Source organism: Callorhinus ursinus, unplaced genomic scaffold (assembly GCF_003265705.2).
Source record: "Callorhinus ursinus isolate GAN/ISIS: 27379988/994484 unplaced genomic scaffold, GSC_fseal_2.0 scaffold125, whole genome shotgun sequence".
NCBI lineage: Eukaryota > Metazoa > Chordata > Mammalia > Carnivora > Otariidae > Callorhinus > Callorhinus ursinus.
Genome location: NW_027397187.1, coordinates 767877 through 787695, shown reverse-complemented (window position 1 = coordinate 787695; position 19819 = coordinate 767877). Strand labels below are relative to the sequence as shown.

Below are 19819 nucleotides of genomic sequence, written 5' to 3'. Positions count from 1 at the left end.
CACGCCCTGAGGGCCCCCAAACAGCCCCTCCACACCTGCACCCAACACCTGGGCACCCAGCCCGTGCCTTTGAACTCTCTGGCCCACCTGTGGACACTTTGAGGCAGGGACCTGCCCTGGTCTCCCCCCTGCCCCCAGCTTGACACCAGTTCCCTGGTGGAACTGAAGCTCTGGGGGTCGGGACAAGTGTGTGGAAGGCCCAGAGAGCCAGCCTCCTCCCACACGTGTGACCTATGGGCTCACCCACCCACCCTTCCTCCCGACACCTGGGCAAGGTGCCGTCTGCCCATCTGGAGGGGCACCTGCTGAGAGATACTGTGACCGCCAGGCGATAAATCAACTGATCAATGGATTGATTAGTTATCACTTGGCTTCCATATGGACCAAGAGAAGATGGGGTGGAGTCCGCGGCAGCAACAGCAAGGATTTAAAGTGGAGAGGTAGGGATGCTTGCTCTCCTGGAGAGTGGTGCGGGAAGTCTCGCCACCAGCTTCTCGACCCCCACCAGGCTCTGAACCCCCTGCCCTCCCCCGCGGACCCTTCCCAGGGCCCCTGGGAAGGATCTGTAGTGGGGAGATGCAGATTGCCCACCATGGCCCTCTGGACACCTTTTCCTCGGAGAGGGGCTCCATTCTGGGGTGGGGCAGCCCCACAGGGCCCCTCTGGGTCCCAGGAGGGCTGTCCCCCCAGGCACCTGCGGATCCGCCCCAGGCTCATCATCTCGTCCTGCACCACCCCGCTCCGACCACGCGGGGGCAGCCCTCAGCCAGTTCTCTCCCCAGAAGCCCCGGAATTCTGCGTGCTGCCTCAGCCCCTCCCTGCCCTGCTCCCCACCGCCCCAGCGCGTCCCATCAGATAGGAAAGGCCAAAGTCCTTAGCTGGCCAAGAAGGCCCTCCCTGACCGGCCCCTCTCTGACCCCACCACCTACCCTCTTTCCTTCAGCCCTGCTGACCAACTCATGTGCCTTGAGCACGCTGGCACTGCGTCAGCCTCAGGGCCGAGATGCAGGCGGGCCCTGCCTGGGGGGGCTCTTCTCCAGCTCTCTGCTTGGCTGGCTCGCTCTGCTCCTCTGAAAGCTTTTGCTCAAACACCACCTGTGTGCTCCCTCCTTGGGCCTCTGGGACCCCAAGCCCTGGCTGCCCTCTGGCCTCTCTGGCAGCTCCTTCCCGCCTCGGGGAGCTTGCAGTGTGGCGTGCCCTGGGGCGAGAGGCCACCCCTGGCTGCCCCCCCCAGCCCCCAGCCCGGGTGGCTGGAGCCTTTCTTAGCCTCTTGCCCACGTTGGAGGCCCCACCTACTTGTGCCCAGGCCCATGTTCAGTCAGACGGCTCCCTGCAGGAGGGCTGATGTGCTGAAGACCCAGCCATCCCATACATTTTCTAGATATTTGTGTCATCTTTTTAAAACTTCAATTTTTCAGTTTTCTTACCATGTTTTGTAACAAATCTTTGCTTCAGGTCTTGAACTAGTTCCCTGGGGCTACTGGGACAGATTATCACAAACGTGGTGGCTTTAAACATTACATTTACCTTCTCGTGGTTCTGGAGGCCAGAAGCCCAAAACCGGTTTCCCTGGGCTCGAAATCTGGGGCGGGCAGGGCCACACTCCCGCTTCTTGCCTGTTCCACCTCCTGGTGGCGGCCAGCAGCCCAGCCTCTGGCCCCCCGGCCACACTGCCTTCCCCTCTTCTTTGTGAAACCTCCCTCTGCTCCCTCTTATGAGGACGCCTGCGATGGCATTCGGACAACCCAGGAAAACCTCCCCATCTCAAGATCCTTACCCACAACTGCAAAAACCCCTTTTCCATACAAGCTGACATGGACAGGCCTCGTTCTTCCTGGAAACCCGGTCCTAGGCCCCAAGCACTGGGCCTGGAGGAACTGATGTTTAAGGGGGTTCTCAGGGCTGGGGCCTCCACGCTCACATCTCTGGACAAGGTCCTCCTCTAGAGTCTGGGTATACAGCCACCTCCACCATCTCCATCAAGTTCATATAGCAGAGGAGTGCCCATCTCCAAACCTGCCCCAGCCCACTGGTCTAGGGCGAGGGCATTTCTGCACTCGCCACCTGCAGGGGTCAGCCATGATCCCTCCCTCCCTCACCTCGACTCTCTCCACCTGTACTCTGAGCCCCTGGCCCAGCGTCCATCAGTTCTGCCCTGAGGGACTCAGCAGCTCTCTACTATTCCCCCTGCCCCCCAGCCTCCACCCCTGCAGTCCTCAGTGGCCTCTCCTCATGACACTCGCCGTGGGCTTTATACACATAAATCGGTTGTACCACTCCCCACCCCACCCCTGCTTGCACACTCCTGCAGCTCCCCACTCTGCACTCCTTCATCCACAATGTTTATTGAATACCTCTGGGCTAGGCAGTGTTTGAGCATTGAAGATGCAGTGGCAAGTAAAACAGACATAAAGGCCTGCCCTATGGCCCTCTGGAGGAAATGGGCAATAAACAGGATAAATAAATGTATTAGTTGCCTACTGCTGAATAACAAATTACCCCAAACTTAGTGGCTTAAAACAACGAGCTTCTATCATGCCCCCCAGTTTCTGAGGGTCAGGAACCTGGTCCTGGGTGTTCTGGGGCCTCTGGCACTTCTCAGGAGGCTGCCATCAAGCCACTGGCCAGGGCTGTGTGCTCCTCAGAAGGCTCCCCTGGGAGGGGTCTGCATACCAGCTCCCCCACTAGCCCTTGTCGGGCCTGGTCCAGGGCCATGTGGGTGTGTCCCCAGGGCTGCCACACGTCGTGGTGAGCCATTCAGGCAGGAGAAAGAAGGGACGGCCCATCACTTCGGCGGCTTTCCACTGGCTGGAATCAGGTTACTGAACGCAGCCCACACTCAGGGGAGGGATACACAAACGTTTGAACATCGGAGGCGGGATGGTTGGGGCCATCTCAGAGGTTGCTGCTGCAGTGAGGAAACCAGAATGGACTTTATATAGTGACAAGTCTGGAAAACAAGTACATAAAACAGGAGAGAGGACATGAGATGTTGGGCGGGCTGTTGACCTTTAACGTAAGGTGACTAGGGAAGGCCTCACTGAGAAGGTGACCTTTGACTGAAGATCTGAAGGAAGCATGTGAGTCTGGGGGATGGGGTGGCAGGCAAAGGCCCTGAGGCAGGAGCCTGAGGTGGTCAACCAGGGGAAGGTCGGGGAGGGACCAGGCTTGGCAGCAGGTACATGGAGGACACGTCAGCATTGCCTGAAAACCCACCAGCCGCCCTCCCTAGGGCCGCCCCGGGGTCACCCTGGCCCTCTTGCAAAGCTTTGAGCACAACTGTGCGGTGCCCACTGTGGGCCTTCCTCCATGGCTGCTCCTTCTGCCTGCGATCCCCTATCCTGCCGCGCACTCCCCCGCCCCTTGCCCAGGTCACAGCTCGCTCAGCTCAAACTGCTACCTGAGAGTTTCACGTTTCCTGTGTTTATTATTCGTCCATCCCATTAGATCTCACACGCTCCAGGCGACCAGAGACCTCGTCTGCTGGTGAAGGTGTGCTCCAGGCCGAGGACACCAGGACGCACAAAAGAGGTGCCGGGCAAATACTGCGGAATGGACGAACTGCCATACTTTATTCACTTTTGTGTTCCGACCTGGCACACAGTTTGGCGTTAGGAACCCTTGTGTATCTGAAGACAACCTGAGAAGGATCTCGGGGAGGGCGAGAGCCGGTGTGGAAGGCAGGAGGCCGCTGGCATAGCCGGGGGCGAAACTCAAAAGGAGGGAACCGCGGACTCGGCGGGGTGGCGGGCGCGCAGCTGCGGGGGGGGGGGGGGCGGCGCGCAGAGGCCCCCACGCGGGGCGTGCGGACGGCGCTTGCGACCGGCCGGCCCCGGGGACCCCGCCCTGCGCCCCAAGCCGCGCCCGCCGCGCTCCGCCAGCCCCGCGCGGGCACCCGGGGTCCTCGGGGCCGACCCAGGGCCGTAAGCCCCGCCCCGCGCAGGCCCCGTGGGCACCACCCGGGGCCCCGGTTCCGGAGCCGGCTCCCGCGCAGGCGCCCTAGGCCTGCAGCCGCACTGGCCCGGGTGGTGGCCTTCCGCTCGCCGTGGTGTCATGGTGCCGCCGCCGCCGCTGTCGCCGCCTCTTTGCACGCTGCCACCGGGCCCCGGGCCCCCGCGCTTCGTGTGCTTTTGCGAGGGGGAGGGAAGCGAGGACGGGGGCCCTGGCGACTTCAACCTCTAGTGAGTGGCGCGGTGCGCGGGGCTCTGGGGGCGCGGACAGTTCGGCGGGCGGTCCCATCTGACAGCCGCTCCCCCCACAGTGTGACCGACGCCGCGGAGCTTTGGAGCACCTGCTTCTCGGCGGACAGCCTGGCGGCCCTCGTGGGTAGCGGGGCTCCTGGGCGGGCCTGGAAGCCCCCAGCACCCCTTCCTGCAGTGCAGACCACCTATGAGATGGAGGGGGGCGGTCTGGGATTTCCCCGGGGGGGGCGGGGCGGGTCTGGACACCCTTCCCCCAGTTTTGTAGCTGTAGTCCTAAGATTGGCCCGGTGTCCCGGGTGGGCCTGGGTCAGGCAGTTTGGGGTGGTTCCAGGGTCTTGAGCAGCTGGTGACCAGCCCCTGTGCCCTGTAGAAAGCCCGTTTTGGCCTGAGTGCGGCTGAGGAGATCACCCCCCGGTTCAGGTGAGCCCCTGAGCAGGGAGGAAGGGTGGGTGTGGAGCAAGGGGATCTGCACACGGCACTCAGCACCCCTCCTTTCCTAGGGCAGCCTGTGAGCAGCGAGCTGTGACTTTCACCCTGCAGGAGGACAGAGCATCCCTAACCCTTTCAGGGGGGACCTCAGCACTGCATTTTGACCTCTCCAAGGTGCCAGGCCCAGAGGCGGCCCCCAGGTTGCAGGCGCTGACACTGAGCCTGGCCTACCAAGTGTGCACCTTGAAGAGCCAGCTGGCAGGTGGGGTGGGGAGGGCGTGCCCTGAATCTTCACTAGGGCCCCCCTGCTCGTGCCCCCACTCTTGTCTTTTCTTCCCCAGCTGTGGAGGTGACAGCTGCCAGCCCCAGAAAGAGCCCTTGTCTGGTGGGGCCTCAGCTCTTCTTACCAGGTAAGGCCTGTCACCTAGCACTTTGGTTGGGGCTGTGCAACTCATTTTCCCCAGAACCAGATTCAAACTCCAGGGAGAGGATGCATGTGGAGAGGGGGTTGTGGCCCTGGATTTGCACCAGACTCGGGAACCCCCCTCCTGTCCCGTTTCCCTCAGACCCGGATCCTCAGAGAGGCGGCCCTGGACTCGGGGTCAGGAGGCGGTGTCCAGGAGAGTCCCTCATCAACCCTGGCTTCAAGAGGTACTCACCCACTTACCCACCTGTCCCTCCCTCCTGTGCCCAGGGTCAGGCCCTGGACCGCTGCCCCCCCCTCCCCCCGCTCCATAACACCACAGTGTCACTTTCCTTTCTCTCCCAGTAAGAAGCCAGCCAGTGGTGTAGACTTTGAGAGCCCCTGAAGGTACATCAGAGTGTGACCCTGCCAGGAATCTGCCTGTGAGGTGGGGACAGCCTCTGAGACCCCACAATTGCCACCTGCCCATCCTGCTGTGCTGTAGGAACACACCTGCTCCTCAAACCCCTTCTCCATCCAATAAATGCTTCCTCAGAGGAAGGCACCGGTCACGCTCCGACTTCTGGGGGCTGGCTGGGGGAGAGGGGTCAGAGATCTCCCTGGGCCTGTGATCTGGCATGGGGCCAGAGTATGTAAGCAGATGCACAGCCCCCACACTCCCTGGGAGGAGGAGGCCCCAAGCTCTCCAGGCTCACCCAGCTGCCCCTGCCTGGTTCCCACGGGAGCCCAGGGCCCAGAAGGCAGGGCAGGGCTCCTCAAGGCTGGAACTCGGTTACCAACTGTTCCAGGCACACACTTCACTCTCCCAGACCCCACCCGACAGGGCACAGCCGCGGTATCCCACACTGCACACACACTAGGTCCTGTGGAAGTCAGAAGGTGGCCTGCTCCCTGGGGCAGGGCTGAGGAATGTGGGCTGGCCCCACCCACTGGCCTGGAGCCCCTAGGTGCCCAGGCTGGGCTCGGCTCCCCACCCTCCTTGGCCATCCTGCTGCCCCACCCTGGCCTGACTGGTTTGGGAGCCCAATCCAGTCCCCCACCACCCCTGATAGGGCGAGTGGAGGGATGGGCAGAAACACCCACTGGGTTCTCCACCCCTGTCATTCTGGGCGATCCCGTGGAGCTGTGCGTTCCATGGTGGGGCTTTGGGGGCGGCAGAAATCCAGGGCCCTCTGGTCCCTCGGAGGTCAGGACACGCTCACTGAGGCAGAGGTGCCTTTATGGGGCTGTAGAAGAGTGGGCAGGGGGTGGCTGTAGACGGTGGGGGAGGGGCTAGCGGGGGCGCACGGCAGTCCGGTAGGCCGCTAGGATCTCAGCACTGTATGGACACGTGTACTTGAACTCCTTCACCTGCAACGCACTGTCCAGGTAGCGGCGGACGGCGCGCAGCTCGGCCGGTATGGGCGCTTGGCGGAAGTGTGTGCACACCGTCTGCGGGCGAGGGGCGGGTCGCGGTCAGGGCCTCGTGGAGCGCGCCCCCCGCGCCCCCCGCCCCCGCGCCCCGCGCGTGGCACTCACGTCCACAATGTGCAGCTTGGGCAGCAGGCTGCAGTCAGCCAGCGTGAGCTGGTCGCCGTCCAGGAAGCGGCGGCGCGACTCACGAAGCTGTGGTTCCTGCGCCCGCTCGTGCTCCAGGGGCGTGCGCAGGTAGCTGTCCAGTCTGGTGAGGGCGCGCAGCAGCAGCTGGTACAGGGCTGGGGCGGGGAGCGCAGTGAGGGCGGGGCCTGGGCCAACTCCCCCCACCCTCGCCATGGCTCCAGACCCTCCTCACCATCGTCCTGCGTGGGCACCGGGTTCTTGATGAAGGTGGAGAACCTGTGAAAGACGTCGTTGCCCGCTGTGCTGGACTCCCTGTAGCGGGGCGCCAGGCTGGGGAATCTACGGGGAATTTGGGAATCTCTGGTCAGACTCTTGCGGCTCACCCCCTGCCCTGCTGGACCCTCAGCGTTCTTCCTGGGTTCCTCCCTGGGGGCCCCATATTCGCCCCTCCCACCAGGCCGGGGCCCTCACTCAGGGGGCCCCAGTGTCTCCTCCAGAAACTCCTCGATCTGCAGTGTGTCCGTTTTGGCGTCACCATCGTAGAGAAGGATGGGCAGCTGCGAGCCAGGAGCAAAGTCCTTAAGCACATCCAGGGACCTGTGGGCATGAGGCAGGTGGGGAAGCCGCTGGTTAGAAGGGCCAGAGACCAGGGAGTGGCTCCCCTGGAGACAGGGGGCTCACCTGCGAGTGTCCACTGTGGTAAGGGTGAAGGGCACACCCTTGAGGAGCAGGAGCATGAAGAGCCGCTGACAAGAAGGGCAGTGTCCCACGCTCTCGCCATCCTCGCTCGCCTGGGGTGGGTGCAGTAGAGGGGGCCGGGGCAGAGAGCAGACTTAAGAATTCTGCCAATGAGGACCCTGCCTCCCACTGCCAAGAGCCTGGAATGATCCCGGGCTCCAGCTTGTTTGCTCACAGCCTGGACAAGTGGTGGGTGAGAGCCCTTGACTGGGTCCCTGGGAGGTGGGCCCCTCGACCCTTATCATCAGCACCTGGGCAGAGGCCAGGTTCCTGGTCTCCAGGCCCTACAGACTGGTCACAAGGGTGGGGTGGGCCGAGTGAGCTGTTTTCTGAGTGATTCACCTGCCAAACTGGACAGTGGCTGGCAGCACACTCACTGTCCCACGCCCCGACAGTGGGGAGGAGGCCAGGACCTGGCAGCCCCTGCACAGGGATCCACCAATCTGGGCAGTGATGTGAGCATCAGGGGATCACCTGGCCCAGCCCCCCTCTCCTGCTGCACTGACCTCAAGCTCCACTTGGGCCTTGGCTGCCGGCTGCCTGATTGGCACCTCCCCACCGAGGGGCTTTTTCTCCAGGAGGGCTGGGCTGGGTCCCGGAGCCAAGGGTGGGAGTCGGCACCCCCACACCCTTGGGGACAGCTCACTGGGCCCTCCTCCAGTCTTGGTCCCTCTTTTCTCAGCCTCCGTAGGGCTGCCTGAGCTCACCGCCTGCCCCAGAAAGCAGAGCCCTCCCAGAGCATAGTCATCCCCAAGGCCACCCTCCCAGCCCAGTGGCACCTTGACAAACAGCTGGAGCTTGGCAGTCTCCGCCATGGCTAGGAGCTGTGGTGGCGCGGCGGCGGCAAGGCAGGGGTTGGGGCCTGGAGAGCCCTTTTAGACTCCCGGGGTGCCCCGCCCTCCCCAGCCCAGGGCCCGCCCTGACGAGTCACCCGTGCAGGCGGTAAGGGCTCCGTGTCCAAGCGTGAAGGTGTGACTGTGGGCGTACTGAGTGTGCAGGGCTGAAGGGGGTGTGTGGGGTAGAGGTGGAGCCAGCGGACTCGGAGGTGGGGAGAGAAGGGTGCCAGTCTGGGAAGAGGGCAGCTCTGGACCAGAATCACGCCTGCCATGAACCCCACAACCCTCCCTGCAGTGAACACCCTGTTACCTGTCGCCCTCCCCCCAGAAAGCTGGGGAGGGGTAAGAGAAAGGAAAAGCCTGGCCCCAGCCTCAGTTTCCCAACTGCCTACCTCCTGGCAAGGGACGCCCCTCCCATCACCGAGTTGGGTCAGGCAGAGCCCTGCCGCCCCAGGCTAGCCCACATTCCAGGAGTGCCGCTGGCCTGCTCAGGTGCCCCTGGCCAGCCGACCCCACACCCCCTGCCCTCCCGGTGGGGTTCGAGGCAGGCTTTTCCCCTTAACCTTTCAGAAGAAGCCCCAGGAGGTTTAGAAGCCACAAACTCCTGACCCGTGGGGCCACCCGCCCCTGCCGTTGGCTGGAAGGAACCAACGCGGGGACGTTGTGTGCACACACCCACAACCTTCTCGGCCCGTCTCCCCCCCCCACCCCGCAGCTCTGGGTCGGGGGTGGGGGGCGGCGTGCCCCGAGGGAGGGGCCTGCGAAGGCTCCACGCCGCCCTGTGGCAGAGCTGGGGCTCTGCCCCGCACCTTTGCCTCCTCCCCCAGGGCCCTGCCAGGACCCCAGACCGTCCAGGGCTCCCGGACACAGCCTGGAGCTGGCCCGACAGACTGGAGCTGGGCACCTGGCTGCCCTCCGGGGCCCCAGTATTTCTGCTGCTTCTCCACGACGTGGTGGGGGCTCGGCCTGCCCATCTGCTTCCCCTGCGGGCACCGCAGCCCCAGGGAAGGGCCCCAGGCCCCTCCACAGCAGCAGGTGCCCACCAGCCGTCCCACGGGTATTTCTGTGTGTATAAAAATACCCTTACCCGTCTGTAGAGAATCGGAAATGAACCAGTGACCAGGTGGTTCAGAGAAAAGGAGATCTGCCAACACCCAACAGGGTGCGTGGGAGTCTTACTTCACACTTATTTCAGGAGACAAACTAGCACCGGATTCGGGGCTGCAATGGGCAGGTAACCATGTGCTCAGCGAGGCTGGGGGCACCCCCCACTCGGGTGGCTGTGTGCTGGCAAGACTGTCCAGACGGTGCAGCCCCCTGGGAATCAGCCCCACGTGTCCCTGTAAACGCATGAGGGACATATACACAGATCCGTGCTGTCCTCCGGGTGGCAAGCACCCCGTCTGTGGGAGAGTCCTGGTATGTTCACAGACGAGAACAGAGGGGGTGAGTCTCTCTAGTCTCCGGTTCGGGGGTGTCGTGACTGAATTGTGCCCCCCCCTTCACGGTGGAAGTGCTAGCCCCCAGCACCTCAGAATGTGACATTGGGACAGAGAGTTTTTACGGAAGTCCTCATGTTAGAATGAGATCATCAGGAGGGGCCCTACCCCAGTCTGACTGTATCCTTGTAAACGGGAGATTTGGACACAGACACACATGGGGGGGTGGGCGCACCATGAGGACGGAGGCAGAGGTCAGGTGGTGTCCACAAAGCCAGGAACACGGAGCGTTGCCAGAAAACCACCAGCAGCTAGGAGAGCGTGGGCCAGACCCTTGCCCACAGCCTCCGAAGGAACCAGCCCTGCGCACACCTTGATCTTGCACCTCTGGCCTCCAGAGTGTGAGGGAATACATTTCTGTTGTTTTAAGTTGCTCAGTTTGTGGTACTTTTCGGCAGCTGTAGCACACCAAGACCAGTGAGAGGAAAAAACCAACCCAGTTGAAAAACACTGCATCAGTATGTGTCCATCTGGGTCTGCTGCTCTCCTTCTGAAAAAAGCCAAGAGGACGTCCTCAGACCTTTTGAATTTCCTACCATGATTTCATAGGCAATGTTTTTAAATGAATGAGACCAGAAGCTCACAGTCACCAACTTTAGCCCCTGACCTACGCGGGGCCTGGAGCAAACCTCCCTGCCGCCGCCGGGCCGCCCTTCCCTTCCTTCTGGGGGCTGGGGGGGTGGGGGGCCATTCTCGGCCTGCAGTCCCCGGAGCCGCTGGTCCTGGCCTCATCCACGCGGTAGCGGCGCTTCTCTCCTGAGCCCTGGCTGGGGGCCCTTCGCAGCAGTGTTCAACAGTCTGTTCTGAAAGGAGACACAGGCTTGTAGGGGGGCGGGGAGGGGCCCTGGGGCGGCAGGGGGTCGTGGCAGGACCGTGGACAGGTGTTTCCTGGCTCTGCCCACTGAGAGAGCCAGGTGAGCCCACCCGGAGTCCAGACAGGGGTTCCAAATACCATTCTGCCCAGAGGAACCAGGGCTCCTTGGAAAATGGCCAAAGCCAGACGTGGGGCAGGGCGTGGGGCAGGGAGCTACAAAGCAGACCTGGACACGGGTTTTTTTGTTTTTTTTTTTTAAGATTTTATTTATTTGACAGAGAGAGACACAGCAAGAGAGGGAACACAAGCAGGGGGAGTGGGAGAGGGAGAAGCAGGCTTCCCGTGGAGCAGGGAGCCCGATGCGGGGCTCGATCCCAGGACCCCGGGTCATGACCTGAGCGGAAGGCAGACGCCCAGCGACTGAGCCACCCAGGCGCCCCAGACCTGGACATTGTAACAGAAAGGAAGTCTCCAAAAACAAATGGCCAGGACGAGGCAAAAGGACACAGAAGTCACCATGCAGGAGTCCCACTGGCCATATCCAGGATAGTTTGACCGTAAAAATGACAGCAATAGAATTGTACACTTACAATGGTTAAAACGGTAAACATTAAGTGTATTTTCTCACAATAAAAAAAAAAAAATCTTTATTGGGTACCCCGGGGGCTCAGTCTTAAGCGTCTGCCTTCAGCTCAGGTCAGGGTCCTGGGATCGAGCCCCACCTCGGGCTCCCTGCTCGGCAGGAAGCCTGCTTCTCCCTCTCCCACTCCCCTGCTCATGCTATCTCAAATAAATAAAATCTTAAAAAAAAAAGAATCTTTATGATGACAGCCATGAATGACAACATGTTGATTTTTTAAAAACCCATGCATCCACAGTAATATATTTCTAAAAGTGAAGCTCTTTTGGAAAAAAAAATACCAGTAAATAACCACAGGAAAGAATGAAATAATTAGAAAACCGCCATTTTGGGGCACCTGTGTGCTCAGTCAGTTAAACATCCGGCTCTGGGTTTCAGCTCAGGTCATGATCTCAGGGTTGTGGGATCAAGGCCCACTTTGGGCTCTGTGCTCAGTGGGGAGTCTGACTGGAAATTCTCTCCCTCTGCCCCTCCCCTGACTCTTTAAATAAATAAATAAATAAATAAATCCTAAGTAAAACAAGAAAGAATAAAAAGAAAACCACCATTTTGCAGCCCACCCCCCACTGGGGTAAAAGGTTTTGAGAACATGCGAACAGGACCCTCCATCCTCCTGGGGAGTCTTGTGTCCCTTCCAGCCCCCCTGAACGGGTCTCTGCTGGGAGACTGACCATGGCCAAGCTCGAGGGGTGCTGATTCTGGGGCCCTTCCTTGTGGCCTGTCTCCAGGCTCCATTGCTGCGGAGTGCCGCACCCCCCACCCCCCGTTCTTGGGAGCCTCCACACTGCCTCCAACCTTTGACATTCCCTCCTGGACTTGGCTCTTAGCCTAGAGATCACCCCGTCCTGCAAGCACCCCCATCCTGGATGAGATGGACACAGCCCAGCACACACAGCCGGCCTGTGGTCCCTCAGTGGGCCCTGAGTCCCAGGGGTTGGGGAGAAGGTGGCAGGGAGTGCACACCCCCAGGGTGGGCAACATGGCACAAAGAAGCCCACTCAGGACCTGCCTCCAGGCAGGGAGTCCGGGCTGTGTGGGTGGGGCAGGGGAGGGGAGTGATGGACAGTCCCTGCCTCAGTCCCCCAATCTGTCCCAACAGCTGTTTAGAGGGATGAGGGGCCCCACCCCCTCCTCCAGGTTAACCCGGCCACCTTCCCTTCACTCTGGGCTCAGCGCTCGGGGACATTGCATTTGTGCCTGTGAGGCAGAGACCATAACCTTGCATCAAGGGGGCCCATCTTCACCCCAACACCCCACTCCACATGTGCAGGCTTGCATGGGCTTTTTTGTTTATTTATTTAAAACAAACATCTGTGCGCTATGTACAGGTCCGGCTCCCGGGTGGGTGGGTGTGCAGGGGGCCAAGCTGGGGAGAGCAATGGCAGCTGGAAGGGGGTGGGGAGGGGGTCTGGCCCCTTGCCGGCCAGTGGGTCCAGCTTCTCCATTCCTGCCACCCGGCCCACCACCTTGAGGCCGCCCCTCCCTGGCCCACGCCCAGGGCTTCCCTCAGGTGGGGGCCTCCCTGCTTGACAGCAAGATGAGGAAGCCTCTTCCTAAAGCAAAATAAATAAGGGCCTGGAGACAGGACCTACCCCAGTCCCCATCCTCAGCCCCAGACCGGCCCATCAGTACTGAGGATCAGAGAAAAGCCCATTCAGAAGGTCAGGCCTGGCCAGCAGAGAGTCTGGTAGTACCTGGTGGCCTGTGTCACCCCAGTGGCCCTAGGGGTGGCGGGCAGAGCTGGAAAGGGGCAGAGACTAGGGGCCGGCCAGACCCCAAGGCTTTAAGGCAGAGCAGGGTGAGGGTGTGCGCAGCCCAGGGCCAGGCCAACCTTTGGCACAATCAGGGGAGGGCAGCGCAGTGGCCTCAGGCAGGGCTGAGGACGGGTGAGGGGCTGGAGGGGGCAGGAAACCCTAGGTCCTGGACCTCCCGTTCCAGGGCCTTGTGGGCGGGCACTGGGGGCACGGGGTGGGGCCTCGGCCACCGCCTAACTTCTGTCCCCACTGCATGTCCTTGAGCCAGCGCCTGGTGGTCAGCAGAGTGTGTCCGTGTTGAAGGAGAGCTGGGCCTGGTGGGCAGAAGGCAGGCAGGCCGGGCTTGGGGAGGCATCCACAGACACCCCCACCCCCCACCCCGGGTCTGGGACTGGGTACCCCTCCTCTGTCTCTCTGGAGTTCTCCCTCAGTGGTGGAGCCTCCTGTGGCCTCTGTCGGCCAGGTCAGGTGGCTGCAGTGTTTCCAGCTCTCCCCGGTCCCCAGGCTCTGCTCCCCACTATTCTGCTCTGCCTGTCTCGGAAATCCCTCCAAGTTCCCAACATGTTGTGCGTTCCCAACATGTTGTGCGGTCTGCAATGGGTCTGTATCTGCCTGTGCCTGAGGCCTCCCATGTTTACCCTATAGCTCTGAAGTATCAGAGGAATCCCTCTGTCTCCTTGAGCTCAGGACAGCAGGAGTCCCCAGGCGACCCCTCCCCCACACCTCTCCTTATGCAGAACCTGAGCGCTCTGGCCAGACTGACCCTACAAAGGCGGCTCACCCGCTCCTCCTCGAAGCTGATGAGGCCCTCATCTTCTGTGTCCAGGTCCTCAGGCTCATCAGCCACAAGTGCCCTTAACTCTGTGGGGGCAGGCCGGGGCCGGAAGAGGCTAAGCAGGCGGCCCAGGGGTGACCGCAGGGCCGAGGGTGGCTCTGTTTCCTGCTGCTCCAGGTTGTCACTCTGCTTCTTGGCAAAGTTCACAAACACCTGGCGGACAGGGGCAGGTGGGTGAGCGGGGGCCAGCCGAGGCTGGCGCCACGCCCCTGACCTGGAGCACTCACGTTGTCCAGGGTGGTCTGGCTGACAGAGTAGTCCTCGATGCCAAGCACAGCCACCACCTGTTCCATCTTGCTGAACACCTGAGCCAGTGAGATGTGCTCCGACTGGAGCTGGTACTGCACCTTCGTGTGGTGACGCTCCTGGGGCGGGGACGGGGGTCAGAGGCTGCTCAACAGACCCCCAAGCCCTACCCCTGGGGCCCCACCCACCTTGAGCACAGCCTCTGGAAAGTTCCGGTTGAAGAACCGCACCACATCCTTCACGTTCTGGCTGCTCTTGGTCCTCACCGTGATCATGTAGCCATCCCCAAACCTGCGGGACAGGCCTGTGGCCCCGAGTCCCCAGCCGCCAGGGCAGCCCGTCCCCCACCTGCCACAGACCCCACAGCCTGCCACCCCACGTTGGCACTGCTGGCCCGGCTCACCGGTTCTTCAGGTGCTGGATGCTGCCCAGACAGCGCAAGCGCCCGTTCACCATGATGGCGAGACGCGTGCACAGCGCCTCACACTCCTCCATGCTGCGGGCAGACACACAGGCTGGTATGGGGGGGCGGGGCACTGTGGGGGGGGGCCGGTAAGGGCAGGGACACACCTGTGGGACGTCAGCACCACCGAGCGCCCTGTCTTGATGAGGTCCAGAATGAGGTTCCAAAGGAAGCGACGGGCCTTGGGGTCCATGCCTGTGGTGGGCTCATCCTGGGGGTGGTGCTAGGCTCAGCCGCGGCAGCCCGCTCCACCCCAGCTGGCCCAACCGCTGCCTGCGGCCCCGGCTCACCAGAGGGTGCAGATGGGCCCACCCCCCATCCCAGCTCACCAGGAAGATGAAGGCGGGGTACCCGATGAGGGCAATGGCTGTAGACAGCTTCCGCTTGTTGCCCCCGCTGTAGGTGCCTGCGGGCTTGTCCGCGTACTTGCTCAGCTCCAGCTTCTCCAGGGCCCACTTCACCACCTGGGGGCGAGAACCGACATCAGGGCCCGCCCCTCCCGTCAGCCCCTCCCGTCAGCCCCTCCCGAAAGCCACCCCCCGCCCCCCGCCCGGGCGCCCCTCACCCGCGCCTCGTCCTTCCAGGGGATGCCGCGGAGCCGCGTGTACAGCTGCAAGTGCTCCCGGGCTGTGAGCTCGTCGAACAGGGCGTCGAACTGCGGGCAGTACCCCAGACTCTGCTGCACCTGGAGCAGCTCCTTGAGCACGCTGGGGACACCGTGCCATCAGCACCGGCGGCCACAGTCACCCCACCCTCCCAGACGCCCGCCCGCCTGCACCTGTGCCCGTTGACAAAGGCCTCGCCCCCCGTTGTGCTCTCGTCACCCGTCAGCATCTTGAAGGTGCTGGTCTTGCCCGCGCCGTTCACGCCCAGGAGGCCGAAGCACTCGCCAGGACGCACGCCCAGGCACAAGCGGTCCACCGCCAGGATGCGGCCAATCTTCCGAGACTTGTACACCTGGCGTAGGGGAGGGATCAGCCCATTCAGCAGGGCCAAGCACTCGCCAGGCCGCACCCCCACCTGGGCCCCGCCCCGGCCTGGAAACACGCCCCCATCTGCGCCCTGCACCCACCTGGAAACACGCCCCCACTTGGGCCCCCCCCCCCACCTGGAAACACGCCCCCACCGCGTCCCGCCTCTGCCTGGAATCACGCCCGCATCTGCGCCCGTCCGCGCCTGGAAACACGCCCCCACCGGATCCCTCCCCCGCCTGGACACACGCCCCCCCCCGGCCCCGCCCCCCCCCGGGAGCTCCACCGGGGCTTGGCCCACCTTGGTCAGGTTCTCGATCTTGACCATATCATTGTCAGCGTCCCCCCGCAGCACCCGTTGCCGCTCGCTGGCCACGTCCACATCGTCCTCCACGGGCTTGGTAGACACTGGCATTCGCCTGTGGGGACAGGGCAGGCCGGGCCATCCATCACCCAGTGCTCCCCAATTTGCCATGGCCCCCACATCTCCTGGCACTCCCCAACTCACTGTGGCTGCCTCAGGGACTTGTACTGGCACATGATGGTGAGGAAGAAGCCGACGAAGCCTTCGACCGTCATGGCCACCAGCCCCCTGGTGACAATGTCCCACTCGAACGGGGACTTCATCTTGTCAAACTGGCCTGTGGGGCAGCCGGCTCAGGGCCTGTGCCTGGGGAGGCTCCCCCCACGCCTGCAAGTCCCGATCTCTGGGGACATGACCCCGTATGGCACCCGCGCCCCGCTCACCGATCTTGGCGTAGTACTCGTTGATGTACTCGTTGTAGGCCATCTCCATGAGCCCGTGGCCCAGGTTGTAGTTAGGGAAGATGAGGAAGCAGCTTTTAAGGTAACTATTGACCACCTTCAAGTCCTGGGGGGGGGGGGGTTAACAGGGGGTCACGGGCACAGCCTGCGCTCCGCCACCTGCCATGCCCCGATGCCCGCTGTGCCCTGCCTCCCCCCTGCCCCCTGCCCTGCTGCCCACTGTGCCCCGCCACCCCCCTGCCCCACCTTGTCATGCTCGAAGAGCTGCAGCAGGAAGGTGGCCACCGTGGCCGTGATGCCGATGAAGAGGTTGATGACAATGAGAAACACGTAGGCTGAGCTGGGTACCTCGAACCAGAAGGAGGCCGGGTACATGATGGGGGTGATGGACCACCTGCGGGTGGGTGGGTGCAGGCGTCACCAGGCGGCCCGCCCCCACCCCAGGCCCCCTCCCCCGCCCTCTCCCCCTTACCCATAGAGCAGGAAGAGAGAGAGCACGGCCGGGAAGTTGGTGGGTGACGTGTAGGCCGGCAAGTCGAACACAAACAGGATGATGACGCAGCAGGTGGCTGGGACCAGGTAGTTAAGCTACCAGAGCAGGAGTGGCAGGTAAGGGGCCCAGGTGCAGGGGCAAGGGGCCCCAGGGCAGGGGTGAGGGCTCCAGGGGCAGGGCTGAGGGTCTGGGGCCAGAACTGGTGGGCCTGGCAGGAGACAAGGTTGTGGGACAACACGGGTCCAGGGGTGATGGGAACCCCCCTCAGCCATGCAGGGGGGCGCACACCATGTCCCACACGTAGTTGGCGAGCCAGTAGATGACAGGGTTACAGCCACTGACAAACTGCAGGTGCTTGGCCTTGGTAGACTTCTCGGCCACCAGGAAGACCACAAAGCTGGCTGGCACGAAGGACATGGCCACAATGATGAAGATGGCAATGACCACGTCCGTGCCCTGCAGCCTGGGGGCAAGGCAGCCGTCAGCCCCTGCCGGGCACCGGGTCCCGCAGCAGCACCCCCAGCCTCCCTGTCCCCGTACACACAGGTAGTCCAGGGAGAGGCTGGCGCTCGTCTTGTTCATGGGGTGGTTGGTGACAGTGATGCCTAGGGCACAGGGGAAGGCAGCCTCAGGGACCTGCTCCATGCCTGCCCAGCCCCGGCCCCGCCTGCCCCACCCCCCACCTAGGCTCACCATAGGCCGCTGGGTTGCCCTTGCCCTTGGGCAGGTTGGCGCGCAGGATAGCATTGTTCAGGCTATTGAGGTAAGTGGGCATGCTGTGGTAACCCTTGTTGTTGTAGAAAACCTGGAGGGACCCAGAAGTGCCCTAAGAGCCCTGTGGGTTCCTGCCCACGTCGGGCGAGAGCTGGGTGCCCCAGGGCCTGGGCTGTACGGCTCACCTGGGCTGCCCTGCGCACCGCGATCTTCCGCACCATGACTGGGGCCCGGGCACCAAATGATGCTGGGATGGACTTCTGGACATTGCCAAAGGTGATGGCCCCATACCTGGGCAGGCAGGGCGAGGGGCAGTGAGGCCCGGCATGCAGCGGGTGGGCCGCCCCTTCGCCCACAGCTGGCACGCAACTCCCGCCCTGCTCACCGGTGCAGCCGGAAGCGGTCAGAGGTGAAGAGCAGGTACTCGGAGACATTGTGGCCAGTGATGTCCGTCAGGATGTCTCCTGTGACCACCCGCATCTGGGGTGGATGCCCACCCACACCCCCTGGGCAGGAGAAGCCAGTGCCTTGTGCAGAGCAGGTGCAACGGATGGGCTCCCGCACCAGGCGTGGCAAGGACGGTGCCGACGTCCAGTTGTCTGTGGGCGCAGCAGGTACCGTCAGCTTAGGCCGCGCCTTCCCCTGCCTCCCACCCCCGGCAGCCTGCTGGGCCCATACCTGGCCCAGAGGTAGGGGGCAGAGAAGCATTCCAGGCCTGCAGCGGGTCCTCCTCTGGGGACACAGGGGAGTCAGACGGAGCGGGGGAGGGTGGGGGCGGCACGAAGTTGGACAGCGGCAGCCCCTGCGTGAAGGACTCCAGGCACATGCTGTCGAAGAATGTCGCGGCCAGCAGGCGGGACTCGCCGCTGCTCAGGTTCAGCACGGGCCCCAGGGAGCCGTTGGCCGGAGACTTCAGCACACAGGTGGCACCCACACCCGACGGCAGCCGGAACGTGCTCACCAGCTGCTGGGGGCTGGCGTCCGGCGAAGGTCGCAATCTGGGGAACCCGCGGTGTGAGTCCGGGTGGGGAGGTGCCCACCCATCTCCGTGCCCTCACCCAGCCCCGGCCCGCCACAGCTGCCTGGCAGGCGGCCTCACCGGTACTCCTGGCGCTCCTCATTGGCGTAGGGGATGAAGTTGCCGCGGGGCTGGGTGTAGTTGTGGTACTGGGAGGGTGACAGGACCAGTGGGGGCAGGTCACCTGGAGGGGTGCACGGGGAAGCCTGAGCAGGTTCTGATTGCCTACTAGCGGCCCCCGGGGCCCAGGTCCCTCCTCCCCAAGACCCTTAGGGTCCAAGCTTGGGGTCCGGGTCCCAAGGAGGCATGAGTCCCAGACAAGCTGTGCAGAGTGCCTGCCAGTCTCGGATGTAGTGCCCAGGCCCAGAGCGGGTGGTTCCCGCTAGAGTGGGACGCTGGCCCCCGATGTCCCTCTGCCTGGCCTGGCAGCCGTACCAATCTCAGGGACGGAGAGGGCCACGGTCATGGCCACGCAGACAAAGAAGGCGGGGAGCAGGATCTGGGAGGAGAGCGCCTTCGAGTTGCGGCGGGCGCAGTGGAAGCGCTTCACCAGGAGCCCGTGGAACTGGCGCACCTTCAGCCACCAGCCTTCCAGCTTGCGGCTGCCCTGGCCAACCCTCGTCAGGGCCTCCGCCTCAGCTTCTGCGCGGGGAGCGGGGACTGAGCAGGCGGCCCCGCGCCACCCTCCAGGGACCCTGCCCGGCCCCGCCCAGCCGCCCCCCACCTTGCAGGCTGACGTTGTCAGGGTCCTGTAGGTCGTCAAAGAGGGGGCGGTAGTCGCCACAGCCATCCACGTAGGGGGCTCCCTCATCACCACGGGCAGAGCCCACGGAGGATGCGGATTGCAGGGACGCCTGGGACTGCGCCAGCTCCGTGCACCGGGCCAGGCCGCCAGCGCGCGCCGCCCCCGGCGAGGCATCCTTCTTGGACTCTTTCACGTCTGCCGTGGCCGCGGGGCCAGGGAGGGGGAGAGGCGGGGCTCAGGCCTGCCTGGGACCCCAGTCCCCACGCTCAGCCACCCAGCCACCCTCAGTCCCACTTTGCCATGGGGAGCCCCAAGTCCCGTGGCACCTACCTGCCCAAGCTCCTCGCCCCCGAGTCAGCCTGGCAGGGCATCGTCGCACCTTGTCCCACCCAGAGCCCTTGGTCCCCAGAGACAGGAAGAGCGAGCGGCCCCAGCCCAGGTTCACGCCCCGGGGCTGGGGCAGGACGGACGGGCAGCTCGGGGACCTCTCTCACCGGCCTCGCTGTTCTCCAGAGACTGGTCCTCCTCCGACACCTTGAGGAATACCTCCTCCAGCGTGGTGTCCGTCAGCCCGAAGCTGCTCAAGTGCAGCGCGTCCAGACTTTGCTCCAGGTGCTGTGAAAGGGCTGCCCATGACCCACTGCAGCACGGCCCCCCGCAGGGATGACCCCTGCCCCTGTGCAGACCCCGCCCC

General features: G+C 63.3%; 3 protein-coding genes across 5 annotated transcripts in view; 1 reads left to right on the top strand and 2 right to left on the bottom strand.

Moving 5' to 3' along the window:
- The first annotated feature begins 3980 nt into the window (after positions 1–3980).
- Positions 3981–5595, top strand: PAXX (PAXX non-homologous end joining factor). Of its 2 annotated transcripts, none has more exons than XM_025864884.2 (7): positions 3981–4181; positions 4262–4322; positions 4573–4622; positions 4703–4893; positions 4973–5041; positions 5198–5282; positions 5405–5595. In XM_025864884.2, the coding sequence occupies exons 1-7, from the start codon at positions 4054–4056 to the stop codon at positions 5421–5423; spliced, it is 603 nt and encodes a 200-aa protein (XP_025720669.1). In that variant the 5' UTR covers positions 3981–4053; the 3' UTR covers positions 5424–5595. The 2 variants fall into 2 exon arrangements, with proteins under 2 accessions (XP_025720669.1, XP_025720667.1); XM_025864882.2 differs by having other exon boundaries at positions 3990–4181; positions 5401–5595.
- A 662-nt stretch (positions 5596–6257) lies between these two features.
- On the bottom strand, positions 6258–8597 carry CLIC3 (chloride intracellular channel 3). 2 transcript variants are annotated; one of them, XM_025864880.2, is made up of 7 exons: positions 8112–8597; positions 7839–7994; positions 7276–7385; positions 7066–7191; positions 6827–6933; positions 6574–6749; positions 6258–6486 (listed from the first exon to the last, which is right to left on the bottom strand). In XM_025864880.2, exons 1-7 carry the CDS (start codon positions 8145–8147, stop codon positions 6328–6330), a joined length of 870 nt encoding a protein of 289 aa, XP_025720665.1. In that variant the 5' UTR covers positions 8148–8597; the 3' UTR covers positions 6258–6327. The 2 variants fall into 2 exon arrangements, with proteins under 2 accessions (XP_025720665.1, XP_025720666.1); XM_025864881.2 differs by lacking the exon at positions 7839–7994 and having other exon boundaries at positions 8112–8589.
- Positions 8598–12393: 3796 nt separating this feature from the next.
- ABCA2 (ATP binding cassette subfamily A member 2) overlaps positions 12394–19819 on the bottom strand; it is a 22109-nt gene continuing 14683 nt past the window's right edge. The window contains exons 15-38 of the mRNA XM_073890034.1: positions 19620–19801; positions 19105–19320; positions 18816–19022; positions 18462–18564; positions 18041–18360; positions 17748–17961; positions 17548–17653; positions 17342–17453; positions 17193–17253; positions 16937–17111; positions 16628–16743; positions 16402–16549; positions 16138–16261; positions 15899–16031; positions 15692–15809; positions 15198–15376; positions 14985–15126; positions 14749–14883; positions 14527–14630; positions 14360–14452; positions 14145–14247; positions 13938–14075; positions 13657–13863; positions 12394–13189 (exon numbers count right to left, since the gene is read on the bottom strand). Of these exons, the coding sequence (XP_073746135.1) occupies positions 13154–13189; positions 13657–13863; positions 13938–14075; positions 14145–14247; positions 14360–14452; positions 14527–14630; positions 14749–14883; positions 14985–15126; positions 15198–15376; positions 15692–15809; positions 15899–16031; positions 16138–16261; positions 16402–16549; positions 16628–16743; positions 16937–17111; positions 17193–17253; positions 17342–17453; positions 17548–17653; positions 17748–17961; positions 18041–18360; positions 18462–18564; positions 18816–19022; positions 19105–19320; positions 19620–19801 (3472 nt within the window). The 3' untranslated portion in view covers positions 12394–13153. The remainder of the gene's footprint in view (positions 13190–13656; positions 13864–13937; positions 14076–14144; positions 14248–14359; positions 14453–14526; positions 14631–14748; positions 14884–14984; positions 15127–15197; positions 15377–15691; positions 15810–15898; positions 16032–16137; positions 16262–16401; positions 16550–16627; positions 16744–16936; positions 17112–17192; positions 17254–17341; positions 17454–17547; positions 17654–17747; positions 17962–18040; positions 18361–18461; positions 18565–18815; positions 19023–19104; positions 19321–19619; positions 19802–19819) is intronic.

What these genes read in the sequence shown, in the direction of transcription:
- PAXX (XM_025864882.2), top strand. Translation starts at nt 4,054, where the DNA reads ATGGTGCCGCCGCCGCCGCTGTCGCCGCCTCTTTGCACGCTGCCACCG. An exon ending in CGGACAGCCTGGCGGCCCTC is followed by an intron (nt 4,323 to 4,572) that starts GTGGGTAGCGGG and finishes TGTGCCCTGTAG; the next exon opens with AAAGCCCGTTTTGGCCTGAG. An exon ending in CTTGAAGAGCCAGCTGGCAG is followed by an intron (nt 4,894 to 4,972) that starts GTGGGGTGGGGA and finishes TTTCTTCCCCAG; the next exon opens with CTGTGGAGGTGACAGCTGCC.
- CLIC3 (XM_025864880.2), bottom strand. Translation starts at nt 8,147, where the DNA reads ATGGCGGAGACTGCCAAGCTCCAGCTGTTTGTCAAG. An exon ending in AGGCCCAAGTGGAGCTTGAG is followed by an intron (nt 7,386 to 7,838) that starts GTCAGTGCAGCA and finishes CACCCACCCCAG; the next exon opens with GCGAGCGAGGATGGCGAGAG. An exon ending in GAGACACTGGGGCCCCCTGA is followed by an intron (nt 6,934 to 7,065) that starts GTGAGGGCCCCG and finishes AATTCCCCGTAG; the next exon opens with ATTCCCCAGCCTGGCGCCCC.